This window comes from Schistocerca serialis, chromosome 1 (assembly GCF_023864345.2).
Source record: "Schistocerca serialis cubense isolate TAMUIC-IGC-003099 chromosome 1, iqSchSeri2.2, whole genome shotgun sequence".
NCBI lineage: Eukaryota > Metazoa > Arthropoda > Insecta > Orthoptera > Acrididae > Schistocerca > Schistocerca serialis.
The window spans coordinates 581,176,399-581,191,352 of NC_064638.1; the positions used below are offsets into that span (position 1 = coordinate 581,176,399).

The 14,954-nt window shown below is 39.9% G+C and overlaps 1 protein-coding gene across 4 annotated transcripts in view; it reads left to right on the forward strand.

The window, feature by feature from the left end:
• Positions 1-14,954, forward strand: part of LOC126476815 (poly(U)-binding-splicing factor half pint) — a 120,369-nt gene that overhangs the window by 45,417 nt on the left and 59,998 nt on the right. For all 4 annotated transcript variants that reach the window (XM_050103570.1, XM_050103572.1, XM_050103571.1 and 1 more), the window contains 2 exons: positions 7,285-7,445; positions 10,412-10,458. In XM_050103570.1, the coding sequence (XP_049959527.1) occupies positions 7,285-7,445; positions 10,412-10,458 (208 nt within the window). The remainder of the gene's footprint in view (positions 1-7,284; positions 7,446-10,411; positions 10,459-14,954) is intronic.

Consider the following 14,954-nt stretch of genomic DNA (forward strand, 5'->3'; position numbering starts at 1 on the left):
AAAATTTGATGGTGGATAGAAAAGATTACATGTATGTATGTTCCACATCTCCGCTGAAACCACTGGACCCATTATAACCAAACTTGGCACACACATCACTTACTGTCTGGAAAGAATAACTTTGTGGGTAACAACCATCTACCTATCAAAGGGGTAAGAGTAAGAGTGGGGGTGAAAAAGTGGTGTAGGCCATGACACACAAATACCCAGATTTTATTCATCCAGTATTTGAGAAAGGTAGAACTTAGTAGTGACTAGCAACAAACTGTACACAGAATTTCAAACCTTTGCGGTTCTTTTCTCGCTGACACTCCCCACATAATGGTGAAAGAAAAAAAAAAGTTTATCATGTACAACATTGTTTCTGCCCATTTTTTGCATCAGGCATGACATTTTAATTTCTTACTTGTGTACTACTAACTGTATTTGTGACACTTTTTGCTAGTGTTCCCATGTACCACTGAATGTGCCTACAAAATTATATCATTGCATGACGTATAGTTCAGGGTGTAAAACTTCAAAAACACTGAGATGGGCGAAGAACTGACACGTCATGCATGATGCTTAAATTTATTATTACTAACCTGCTGAAACAATTTTGACGAAATTTGGGAAGGAGTGCCCTGAGAAAGAAAATAGGCTAGTTTTGAAAGTGAGTAGTAAAAGATACAGTACTTAAATGATTTGAAGAATGTTATGCAAAAAAAAATTGAATTTAGGCTTCAAAGAGAAGGGGAGAACAACTCACTGTCTAGAATACCAGGGGTGGAAGATAGAAAATGAAATAAGTTATTGAAGAATGAAATTTTCACTCTGCAGCGGAGTGTGCGCTGAGAAGAAACTTCCTGGAAGATTAAAACTGTGTGCCGGATCGAGACTCGAACTCGGGACCTTTGCCTTTAATCTGCCAGGAAGTTTCATATCGGCGCACACTCCGCTGCAGAGTGAAAATTTCATTCTGGAAACGACCCCCAGGCTGTGACTAAGCCATGTCTCCGCAATATCCTTTCTTCCATGAGTGCTAGTTCTGCAAGGTTCGTAGGAAAGCTTTTGTGAAGTTTGGAAGATAGGAGACGAGGTACTGGGGGAATTGAAGCTGTGAGGATGGGTCATGAGTCGTGCTTGGAAAGCTCAGTCGGTAGAGAACTTGCCCGCGAAAGGTAAAGGTCCCGAGTTAGAGTCTCGGTCTGGCTCACAGTTTCAATCTGTCAGGAAGTTTTAAATGAGTTATTATTTATAGTCTTCTTTTTGTATAACATGTTACAGACAAGTAAAAATTGAATTGCATTTTGGAATTATCATATTTAAATTTGAATGCTACTACTATTAAAAGTAATTGTTATTGATAGGGACAGGAAAAAATTGTTTTATTTTTTTATTCTGGGTTAATTTTGGCTTTTTTTTATACCAAATTTTGCTAAAATAGATGATTCCAAATTTTGGTGTTGCTTTTTGCCAAATTTGGCACTATTTTCATCATTGCTTCAAAGTTTATTACAGGGGAAATGAACTGTTATTTTAAGGTTATAAATGAACGTCAGTTTGAGGAGATTAGAAGACAAAATGCAGTTTTAACATTCAATATTTGTCAGTTACAATTATTAGTGAACCGCTGAGGTCAGAATTATAATATTTTTGTATGGCAAAATAACAACTTTTGTGATCTCTTAAAAATCACTGGTTCTGCATAATTTTGCTAAAAGCCGATAGTTTCATGTTGTTTTTCACATTATAATTTTTGCGAAATTTTACAGTCCCAAATTGTTGGAAGATACCAAGTAAGGTCATAATGGAGCAAAAGAAAAAAAAAGAAAAGTGCGTGAAATCCTCAGTTAGCAGAAAATTTGTAGTGTTACCTGTTGTGCGCTTGCATTTGTTGAGAGACTAACTGAACACTAAACAAGGTGACATAGTGATTAAGGCGCTGGACTCGCAACATACAGGAATGGTGTTCAAATTCTCATTCCATTCAGGTAGGGGAGTTCAGTCTTCCATATGTGCCTTACTGCTCAGTACCTCAATTATCTGGTGAGTGTTTATCCTTACTCACTTTGTGATGTGGCCCATTCTGGTACCATAGCTTTTATATTCTAACCTCTATCTATGCTGTTCATCAGTGTATCAATTGGCAATCTGTTATTCATGATGGTAAAAATATTTATGAGATCAATTCTTGGTGAGTGGTTTTGGATGGGGGTGTCAGGCAAAGCCTGATCTTCTGTCTCTTTTATTATGTTGTCACTTGAAATGATTTCACGTATTCTTTTATGTTCTCATTTGTCATGGTGTGAATGCTTTAGTTTTCTGTGGTTTACCAATGAAGTTCAGTGTTCACTGCCTGTGTTGTGGGAGCTGCAACTAGCTGGGCTGCTTTTGCCAGGACGTTTGGCTCCAGCATTACATGAAAATGTGGGTAGGGTGCATGTGCATATAGTTGTCAACCTTGTACACCCACCATCGCACTGCTAGTGTAATAATAAATATGTGATGACTTATTTAGTTTCTGACAAGCAGATTGTAATTTCCTATTCCTTAAAACATCTGAAATCTTGACAGCTGCAGAGCTTAATCTTTGAACTTTGATCAACTAGATCAAATCTATTGAGAAGATCAAAACAAATTAGTTACAAAATAGTTATTAAAAATAAACATGAGAGTAAATGCATTCAGCCATCTTGATTACATTGCTTCATTCCAATAAGCTAATACAGGCAACAAAATACGAAGATTTGATTACATAAAAGGTAGCAGCCTCCCTAAGTATGTTGTGTAGTACTGAAGCGATGCTGAGTTGTACGGAACCACACAGTACTTCCACTGGAAGTGTGTTGTGTTCGTATGTAACAGAGAACTGACAGAATCCCCCCCCCCCCCCCCCTTTTTTTTCAAGGCCCAACTGTCAATCACTTTGTTGTTCTGATCCAGGTAAAGATAAATGTTTTCTGTAACTGTGATATAATAGCCGTGTAGGGCATAAAAGACAAACATTACAGCATTGAAATAATGGAATAAACACACAATTACAAAGTATGAGAGATCACATTCAGGACTAGAGAACAAAATGAACACATTGCTTAGATAGTATGAACAAAAATTGTAAGCCCAAAATACTGCATGTATGCCAATCAAGAGAAGGAACAACGTTTGGTGAAACAAAGGAAAACTTGGGAAGACTAACACAGGCAGTATGAAGTAACAGTTATATCATGTAATACAGGAAGGAGGATGATTACACATTCTTATTTGGTTGACTGATAAAGCACTGCTTTGTCGTCAGCCCGTTCTTAGTTTCAGCAACAGACTGTTCTTCATTTGTTACTGGTTTATAAAATTTTAAACCGTTTTCCTTAAGAAACACTTTACACCAAATAATACTCTGCTCCCATGGACTATATGATTTAATAGTTTTTCTCTTCAAATTGAAACTTAAGTCATTTTAACTTCAAGGTTTTATTTCTCAGAAGAACTGCTTTCCAGTCACAAAGCTGCCCACAGTTATTGTCGTATTTATTTTAATTATGCCAAACAAATTAAACAGTGGTTACTGCTGTTATTATTTACAGCTTGTCTTTGAATATTGAGGTTATCAGAACATTTCATTCAGTTTCCGAATTGGGTGATTGATTGAGTCGTGTGTCAAAATACATGAATTTTGTGTCAAAAGTGTTTTTTGTTCTTTGTTTCCAAATATAGATAGATAATTTCTTTTTTACATGCAATGGGAAGGAAATCCGAGTGAAAACAAATCCTGTGTGAAGATGGAGCTGTTTAAGGCAGTTGAGGGAATACCGAAGTCAGAGATGAGCATGTATAAATTCTGAAACTGAAACTGCAACTGTCAACATCAGTTAAAAATAGAGCTCCAGTTAAGAATAATAGAGAATTACAGTATTGGCAGAATGCAGTTTGGATGGATTTGAAAAACAGGCTTCATTATAAATACAATCTTTTAAGAATATTGGAACACTAGCCATCAGTCATGGTCAGAGGTCTTTTCTGTGTAGTTAAAAGTGCATTGTGTCAAAGATCAGTGAATTTGAACATGGACAAATTGTTGGTGCTTTTGTGGTTGGTGCTTTCATAACAAAGGTAGCCGAAGTGTTTGGTGTTTCAGGAGACACAGTATCGAAGATTTATACCACATACAGGGAAAACAAAACAGAAAACTTCATCTGCCAAGTCACAATGCAGACGAAACTGTGTGTTGATTGTGACAGGCTGTCATTGAAGAGAATTGTGACAAAAATAAGAGGACGGCAGCTGCAAAAGTCAGAGCAGAACTGAATGTTTTCTTCACAAACTCTGCCAGGTCGAAAACAACCTGAATTTAGCTCCATTAGTTGGGAATTGCAGGGTGAACTGGAAATCGATGTATAGGGAATAAAAAAAGGTTAGATGGTGCCTACTGTGGTCACTGACTGGATTCTCAATTTGAATGAGTGATTTTTATGAGAAAAGCATTAACACGCAGTTATTATTAATAATTGTCTTGCATGCCAAAGTATTAAATAAAAGTCTGAAGCTTACATTTTTCTTCCAAATATCACAATTGTTTACCAACCCGGGGTGGCAATTTTTCTGGAAAACTTGGAATTGCATTTTAACCTCGAAAAATCAGGGAAATCTCAGGTAATTTCAGAAATGTCCCATTCTTTCATGCTAATTTACCATACTTACCAAACCGCCATCTTGTTTTGAAAATGGATGATTATTTAATGAAGATTTTGGGAAATTCTGTACTCTATTATATTGTCCAACAGTATTATTGGATGGATTTGTTACAGTCAGTCACATGCACAGTGCTGTTTATGATGGAAAAAGAACGTGTCAATGTAGACGAGTCTGACAAATTGGTAGTTCCTGTCACCATTAAATCAGAAATGCAGAACATGATGAAAAGCAGGTACAGCCATTTAAATATCCATTCAAATAGTAAAATGGGGAAAATTTGAAAGCATAAATTGTAGAAAGCATTAAGAGATATTTTCCCAGAAACCAGTATTTTAGCAAGAAATTGAAAACTGTATTGTAATAACAAAATCAAAAATACTATTCTTATGACGTTTATGAATTCAGATACAAATAACAACGGAAGACGTATTCTAATGTTCCTTAAAAGTGCATTATTAGTATTTCCATCTTTCAAATCTGTGGGACCTCAAAATTTAAACAGAACTCACTCCCCCCTCTCTCTTTCCCCCTCTCTCTTTCCCCCTCCCTCCTTCCCCCCCCTCCCTCCTTTCCCCCCCCCTCCCTCCTTCCCCCCCCCTCCCTCCTTCCCCCCCTCCCTCCTTCCCCCCCCTCCCTCCTTCCCCCCCCTCCCTCCTTTCCCCTCCCCCCTCCCTCCTTTTCCCCTCCCCCCTCCCTCCTTTCCCCTCCCCCCTCCCTCCTTTCCCCTCCCCCCTCCCTCCTTTCCCCTCCCCCCTCCCTCCTTTTCCCCTCCCCCTCCCTCCTTTTCCCCTCCCCCCTCCCTCCTTTTCCCCTCCCCCCTCCCTCCTTTTCCCCTCCCCCCTCCCTCCTTTTCCCCTCCCCCCTCCCTCCTTTTCCCCTCCCCCCTCCCTCCTTTTCCCCTCTCCCCCTCCCTCCTTTTCCCCTCTCCCCCTCCCTCCTTTTCCCCTCTCCCCCTCCCTCCTTTTCCCCTCTCCCCCTCCCTCCTTTTCCCCTCTCCCCCTCCCTCCTTTTCCCCTCTCCCCCTCCCTCCTTTTCCCCTCTCCCCCTCCCTCCTTTTCCCCTCTCCCCCTCCCTCCTTTTCCCCTCTCCCCCTCCCTCCTTTTCCCCTCTCCCCCTCCCTCCTTTTCCCCTCTCCCCCTCCCTCCTTTTCCCCTCTCCCCCTCCCTCCTCCTCCCCTCTCCCCCTCCTTCCTCCTCCCCTCTCCCCCTCCTTCCTCCTCCCCTCTCCCCCTCCTTCCTCCTCCCCTCTCCCCCTCCTTCCTCCTCCCCTCTCCCCCTCCTTCCTCCTCCCCTCTCCCCCTCCTTCCTCCTCCCCTCTCCCCCTCCTTCCTCCTCCCCTCTCCCCCTCCTTCCTCCTCCCCTCTCCCCCTCCTTCCTCCTCCCCTCTCCCCCTCCCACCTCCTCCTCCTCCCCTCTCCCCCCTCCTCACCCCCAGATATTTACAATTTCTGGTTGCTAGATGTCAGTAAAAATTTTTGGAAGAATGTACACAAACCAGTTTGACCTGCTCTTGATTCCATGGCAACAGAAATGGGCAGCAAGGTCATTAGGATTTCCACTCATCAATACCAGTACATTCAATTCAAAAAGACAGTGGTACAAGTTACAAGTAAAGTTTGCATTTCTAAATTATACTATCAATTTTTAAACAGAGCAGAAATTGGTTGAGGACATCATTTACCACTTTGGAAGACTGGATTAACTAAATGACACATTGCTGAACATTTGCAAGAAATATGGAAGATTAGGGTTTAATATCCCACCAATTACGAAGTCATCGTAACTGTAGGACAAATTTGGATTATGAAAGAATGGGAAAGAAAATCCGCCCTATCATTTTCATAGAATGTATCCCACTATTTGCCTTAAGCAGCGTCGGGAAACCACAAACTACCTAAATGACAGGTAATTTGTGCACACACTTTCTTATCTTCAAATCTTAAAGGGCGATGGTACAGAGGGTTCCCCATAATAGATCTGTTGGCTTCTCTAACTCGTCAAATGTGATTTACCTACACCCCATTATCAAGTAATATGCATTCTGGGCATTGTTTGGTTTCTGTGTGACTGCTTTTGCATTTTTCTGCACTGTTCTTGCTGTCTGAACTACCATATCTGTGACTTGGTGCTGTTTCTCCTTGTACGGCTACTAACCTCTTGTGGATGTCTGAAGCAGTCGCTTTTACCTGCAGAGAAATCACTCTGTCCACTATTGCCCATACTTTCCGGTTTCCATGTTGTCTTATCTATAACCACCAGTATACTCACAAGTCAGAACAAATGCTGCTGCAATTTGTCACCTATGAGAAGCAGAAACTAGCATCTTTATCTTCATGCATGCATCGACCCACATTGTAGACTGTTCCTTTGCAGGAATTATGGGGACATTACCAATCAGTATTAAAGGAACTAAATAAGTTCATTTTTGCCCCCTCGTGCTGCAGTCAGGAATTTCTGCTATTGCAGAGACATATTGAGTTACTTGTTTTTGTATTTCATCTCTAGCATTGTTCTCCCCTCTAATGCCCATTAAAAAACCTGGTTACCATTGTTACATTAGTTATTGAATAACTTGAAAAATACAGAGATCTTTTCACTGTTGTTTGTCCTTTAGGTCCAGGAGCTAGAAATACAACCATTCCAGGTATATTGGGAGCAGGACTACCAAAACTGACTTCTGAACAACAAGATGCAGTAACTCGAGCAAAAAAATATGCTATGGAACAGAGTATAAAGATGGTACTCATGAAACAAACGCTCGCCCACCAGCAAATGGTATGTATAAAAAGGGAGTTCAACATGGCATTCGTTAACAAGAAGGCAGGCACAGTTGTTATATTTAAGGCATCTTATTACCAAGAACATTACAATCTAAATACTTGGGATACATTGTTTGTTAAGGTGCTGCATTAGAAACTATTTTTAAGGATAAAGAGAAAAAGAAGTATTATTTAAATAAAAATAAAGTTTCATAACAACACTTTTAAATTGGACTAGAAAGTATAAAATAGTTTCTCCTAGCTCATTGAGATTCCTAGCCCCATCCACACACTTCTGAAAATCTTTTATTGTGAATTTTTAATAGCCATGGAAGTGCTTGAAAGATTTATAATAAAAAAGGTGGGATGAATACAGTAGATAAGTTACTTGAACTATTGCATTAGTTTTGTATTGCATGTGCCCAACATTTGATGAGATTATGAGAGAGAAGTGTTAAATTCCAAGTTTATTTTCATATCTTTTCAGCTGATCGTATCTGAAATAAATAGTGTTACACCAATTTACTAATAAAATATCAGTCAGTTTCATTTCTATTTCCCTAAGAAATAAAATAAAGAAACAAGGGATGTCACATTATCTCCCCCTCATCCCTCTCTGTCCATCTCCCCCTTTACATCTCTGTTCAGCCTTGTCTGTCTGCAATTTTATTCTACCTGTAAAACATACTGGTCATGCAGATGTCTGGGCATTAGTAATGTTTTTCAGGCCTCTCCTACCGAACAGACTGACAAAGGGAGTTAATATTGAATTGTCATCCAGTTCTGAGCTATGTTTAAGATTTCAAGTGTCTCTCTCTCTCTCTCTCTCTCTCTCTCTCTCTCTCTCTCTCTCTCTCTCTCTCTCTCACACACACACACACACACACACACACACACACACACACACATATATATTGGGAAATTACCTAAAATCATGTGCAGAATTTGTGTGGGACAGACAAACAGGAAAGAAATCTAATAAAAATGTCATTGTTTTCAATCCTATGGCTGGATTGCTCTCCACACTACTATATCTTGCGCAAGCCTCTTCAGCCCTCTGTAGAACTACTACACCCACATCCATTTGAACCTGTTTACTGCACTAGTCTCTTGGGTTCCCTTTACAGTTTTTTTCCCCCCACACGTACTCCAATACTAAATTGGTGTGTCATATTGTATCATATCAACCAATCTCTTCTCTCATTCAAGTTGTGGAATAAATTTTTTCTCAAGTTCAATTCAGTACTTCATCATTTGTTATTCAATCTTTGCATCTAACATTCAGCAGTCTTCTGTAGCACCACATTTCAAAAGCCTTTTTTCTGTTCTTGTCTGAACTGCTTATTGTCCACTTTTCATTTCTGTACAAGGCTACAGTCAAACGAGTGTCTTCAGAAAAAGACTTAATAATATTTAAATTTGATATCAACACATTTCTATTCTTCAGAAATGCTTTTCTTGCTATTTGCCAGTCTAATTTCATATCTTCCCTGCTTCAGACATTATCAATTACTTTATTGCCAAAACAGCAAAACTTGTCTAATTTTAGTATCGTATTTCCTAATCTGATTCTCTCAGCAACACTTATTTTAACTAGACTACATTCCATAACCCTCATTTTATTTTTATTAATGTTCATTTGGTATCTTCTAAAGACACTCTCCATTCCATTCTACTGCACTTAAAGCCCTTTGTTCAACCTCAAAATTTTTCTTTCTTCTTCCTGAACTGTAATTCCTTCTCCAAATTTTTCTTTGGCTTTCTTTTCTGCTTGCTCAGTATACAGATTGAAGGACATCAGGAATAGGCTACAGTCCTGTCTCACTCCCTTCTCAAACCAATGCTTCCCATTCAGGCTCTTTGACTCTTTCTAACTGCTGTCTCTGTGCTAATTGTTTGTAGTCTTCTGCTCCCTATATTTTACCCCTGCTTCCTTCAGAATTTCAAAGAGTGTATCCTGTTATTATTATAAAAAGCTTTCTCTGAGTCTGCAAAAGTTATGAATGTAGTCATGTCTTTCTCAAATGTATCTTTTAAGATAAGTCGTAAGGTCAGTATTGATCTTGCCCGAATTTAGTTTCTGTCAATATTTTCCAATCAATTCTTATTAAATTGATAGTTTGGTGGTATACACACTTGTCAGCACCTCCTTTCTTTGGAATTAAAATTACTACATTATTTCTTAAGTCTGAGGGTGTTTCCACTGCCTCGTAAACATAGTGAAATGGTGTTATGGCTGGCCCTCTCAAGGATATCAGCAACTCTGATGGAACATTGTCTACTCCAGAGGCCTAGTTTCGGCTTAGGTCTTAACAGTGTTCTGTCAGATTCGTCTTGCAGTATCGTATCTCCCATCTCATCTTCATCTACTTTCTCTTTCTATAACATTCGTTTCTCTTGTACAGCTTGTCTATATACTCCTTCAGTCTTCCAGTTTCCCCTTCTTTGCTTAATTCTGATTTTCCATCCGGGCTCTTGATATTCATACAGCTGCATCTCCTTTCTCCAAAGGCTTCCTTAATTTTGCTGTAGGTGGCATGTATCTTTCCTCAGGTTGTACATATTTCTATAGATTTACATTTGCCCTCTAGCCACTCCTGCTTAGCTATTTTGTATTTGCCTTCAGTCTCATTTTTCTAAACATTTGTATTCCTTTTTGCCTGCTTCATTTAATGCACATCTATATTTTCTCCTTTTGTCACTAAATATCGTATATCCTGTGATATCCAAGGATTTCTCTCTCTCTCTCTCTCTCTCTCTCTCCCTCCCTCCCTCCCTCCCTCCCTCCCTCCCTCCCTCCCTCTCTCTCTCTCTCTCTCTCTCTCCCTCCCCCCTGCCCCCTACAACCTCTTCTTTAATGTCAGTGTCATGAGTTGTATAAGCCTGCAGCACATTTTTAAAGTGTTATGTTTTCCCTTTCTTTAAAGTGTAATAGCATTTTGTTAAAGACAAACAATTAATTTCTACCCCTTTTTTTTCCAGCAAGCAAAATCATTCCAGCGTCATCAAGCTTTGGCCCTTATGTGCAGGTCAGTGATCGAACATTTGGCGTATGATCAAAATATAAAAATTTATTTCAATCATAAACATTGCTGATCATTGTAGGTCTTTGAAGAAAGTCAGTGTTCATATTAAAAAGGGTGGCAGAAAATTTTAACATGCATGCCTGGCTTGGTTACACACAAATAATTCAGTTTTTGTTTTCCATTAACTGTTTGTACTTTCTGAGTCAGGATTGGATAATTTAAGGACAAATTACAGTAAAGAACTGTGCTTTCTGTGGAATTTAGAGCACAGATTTCTTTACATTTATATTTTTGTTTGCCATTATGATAGTTACTGGGATATATGTGTTCACATAAGTGTATGCTGGTTTAATTGTCCAATTTTCCATTTAGCATATTTTCTGAAGTATAGGTTTATTAAATAATGAAGTATAGGTTTATTAAATAATGTTAAAGATGAACGTGCACGTGATTAGTAGATTATGTTGAACGTTACTATTGGGTACTATAGATGACAAATGGTGCTTTCTCTTTTATGATGACTATTTAAAATGACTGTGAAAATAGTTCTGGGATTAAGATCAGTAATTTGATTTCAAAACATAATTGGACTGAAATTTAATGTTCATTTTAATCCATTAATGGGCCCTTCAGAAATCATAATCTCATTGCACAAAAAGTTAACTCTTGTTGAATTAAATCAGTTTTGTCTCAATCGTGTTGTTGAATCTTTGTTAAACTTGAGATGTGCAGTTTGGGACAGTAGATGTTAACCTGAAGTTTGGAATGTTTGCATTTGTACAGTGCATACTTGACCCCTCATAATCATTAGTTTGTTCGTGTGATAGGATGAAGGATGGATGGGGGAAGGTTAGTTTCTTAAGGAACTATTTGCTATCTCATTATTGTAAAACTTTGTCTTACTGACCAAGAAGACTGACTCATACACCAAATATAGACATGAAGGGATGGAAAGACCACTTCAGTAAGGTACTGAACAAACGAGGAATCCAAACACCCCCAAAGAAAGAGAACCAACATCAAACAAAGGAAAAAGACGATGTATGGGAACCTCTAAATGAAGAAGATGGAAAAGAAGTAATAAAAACACTGAAGAACAAGAAAGCAGCAGGACCCAATAATATGTATAATGAACACATACAAAATGCGAAAGAGGCTCTCGAACACACATGGATCAAATTAGTCAACAAATGCCTGGAACTTGGAAGAATTCCAACCCAATGGAGACACTTGATAATAAAAGTTCTCTACAAAGGTAGAGGAGACCCAACGGACACAAACAAGTACAGAGGCATAACCCTAGAAAATGCTCAATTTAAGATGTTCTCGAAGATAATTACACAAAAAATCAAAGCCTGTGTGGACAGTCACCTTCCAGAATCACAAATGGGCTTCAGATCTGGAAGATCAACACTTACAGCAGTCAGGCTGCTTCTAAACAACATCGACGAAGCTCTACAAAAGAAACAAATGTTCTACACAGTGTTCACAGACATTACCAAAGCCTTTGACTTACTGGAAAGCGATCCCATAGTCCGAAAACCGGAAAAAACAATAGGAAAAGATAGCTTACGGGCAAGAATAATCAAGTCAATCCTTGAATACAACTTAATCACAAAATCGGACAACTTCTCTTTTTCGAACCTCATTTTGCAATAGAACGGAGTCTTACAGGGTGACCCAGTGAGCCCTTTGCTGTACATCAGGCTGTTCCAACCGAGCTCCAGGGAGCCGGAGCGCTCACTGCGGCAGCTCGGAGCCCGCGTGGAGGGGGAAAGCGAACTCGCTGCGCCCTGGCTGCATGCAGCTGCAACTGCCGCAATAATCAGTGTTCAATGACAGCTATGACTAGCTGCGGGAGCCCTGTACCTCTATTGGAGGATACCTTTCTATTCATTGCGAGGGATGGTCATCCGCAGTGTCTTGTATGTCATAAAGTATTTAATTCTGCGAAGAGGTGCAGTATATAACGACATTATACAAGTCTTCACGCAGCGCACTACGATCAGGTAGAAGGCGTTGCACGCAGAGAACTGGTAGCCAGGCTTAAGAACGACATACCAGGAGAAGTAAGTTTAAAAACGGTTTCATAATACGGAGGGTATCAAAACATGCAACATAATTCGTGTTCTGTAATGCTTCTATAATTTTCAGGTGAATGAAAGCGGAGAAAACACTACTGAATCTGCAATTCGAGCAAGCTACAGGGTCGCTCACATCATTGCGATGAGTGGCAAGCCGTTTTCGGTGGGACCACTCGTAAAATTGTACATGGTAGCAGTTGCAGAATGTTTGTTTCCGAGGGAGGTGCAGGCAATTGAAGGGGTTTGCCCGTCCAAGCAAACAATGTCTCTTCGAATCCTGGACATGGCAGCGGATTTAGACACACAGCTCAGGAGAAAGGCGGAGAGCTTTGTTGCATTTTCGCTAGCGCTTGACGAAAGCACCGACGTATCAGACTGTGCTCAGCTTGCAGTCTTTGTGCGCTTGACGAAATGGAGCTGCAAGTAACTGAAGAACTCTTGGATGTGGTACCACTCGATTACCACCGCAACAGGACGTGACATTTTTGAAGCTGTTTGTGAATCAGTGAACAATATGAATTTGCCGTGTGATAAGCTCCATACTGTAGCGACAGACTGTGCGCCACAAATGATTGGGCGTCCCCAACGTTTTGCTTCTCGTTCGAAAAATAAACTCAGGTACGAAGTCGGGAAAGACATTTTGACTCTTCATTGTTTTATTCACCAAGAGGCACTGTGTGCTAAAACAGTAGAGCTAGGTGGCGTATTGATAGATGTCGTGAAGTGTGTGAATTTTGTGCGGCGTCACGGTATGAATAATCGCCAATTCAAATGATTCCTGAAAGATATGGAAGCGGAGTATGGGGATATACCTTACCACAGTACAGTTCGTTGGCTGAGTCGGGGAAAAGTTCTTGATGTTTTCTTTGCCATTCGTGAGGAACTATCCCTTTTTCTCGAAATGAAAGGGGAAGAAACGCGTTGTCTGAAAGATGAAATGGATATCAGACCTGGCGTTCCTAGCTGACATAACTATGCATCTGAATAATTTAAATCTGTCATTTCAGGGCAAAGGGCAGCTAATCGTTGACATGCACGACCAGATCAAAGCGTTCATGGAAAAGCTGCATTTATTTGAGAGTCAGATGAGTAATGGACATTTAACGTTCTTCAATTGTCTTGTTTCTTTAAAACTACCTGAAGGCACTACTTTCGGCTATTACCAAGCAAAGTTAAAGCAGCTCATCACGTCGTTTGAAACACGATTCTGAGACCTCACTAGTTTGAAAATGGAACTTACGGTATTCAGCACACCTTTTTCAGCTTCCCCCGATGACTTGTCATCGTCACTTCCATTGGAGATTATTGATTTGCAAAATTCGACTTTGTTGAAAGAGAGGTACAACAACACGTTGGATTTGTCACGATGGTATCATTCATTACAGCAAAAAACATTTCCCAAGCTTTACAACAATGCCACTCAGATCATGTGCATGTTTGGAACTACATATTGTTGTGAGCAGATTTTCGCAGCAACGAAAAGAGTAAAAAGTAAGGAACGATCGTTTCTTCAGGATGCAACAATGAAGGCCATCCTCCGCATTAACGCTGTGAACACTTTGACGCCTGATATTTCCGATCTTGTAATGAAAAGAAAATGTGAAGCTACAGAGGCCCATTAAATTTAGTATGCAATTTCTTGTAAAACAGTTGTTTCTTATTTATTTCCTGAACATCGTATTTCCTGGTGTAGCATGTCACCACGTCTTAGCAGCTAACAGTATGAGGGTGCCGATCTTGTAAGACGCAACTGGCACATCAAAACGCTTGCCTTGCCACCTGCCTCAGCCAGCCATGCCACGTGCCGGCCCATTTGAATGGCCACATCGAGCGACACGGCTCCCTGGAGCTGGGAGCGCTCCGCGGCTCACAACGAAGCCGACGAGCTGGAACAGCCTGCTGTACATTGTTGCCATTGAAGTAGTACTGCGAATTGAAGAAAATGATGATGATGATCTATACTTACATGCATATGCCGATGACATAGATGTAGCATCAACAGACATACAGAAGCTGCAGATAATCACGGAGAAAATTGATAAATGGTGCAGTGAACACAAACTACACATAAACATACCAAAGATCAAAATGGTGATTTTCAGAAAAGGAGGCAAAACACCCAAGAATGCGAAAATCAACGTCAGAAGACAAAAAAATAAAAATCTGATCAGACTTTAAATACCTAGGAATGACATTCCAACCAACAGCCAAATGCTACACAAAACATACAAAAGAATGTGCAGCCCAAGCAATAATAGCAGTACAGGACATCAAAAACATCCGCCAACTCAGTCTAGAAATGGCCTACGGGTTGGAGGTTATACGGGACCACTTGACAGAAAAAATCTAGAAACACTAGAAAAGGTAAAATCAGCATATCTAAAAAGAGTACTAGGTCTCGCAAAGACAAAATGA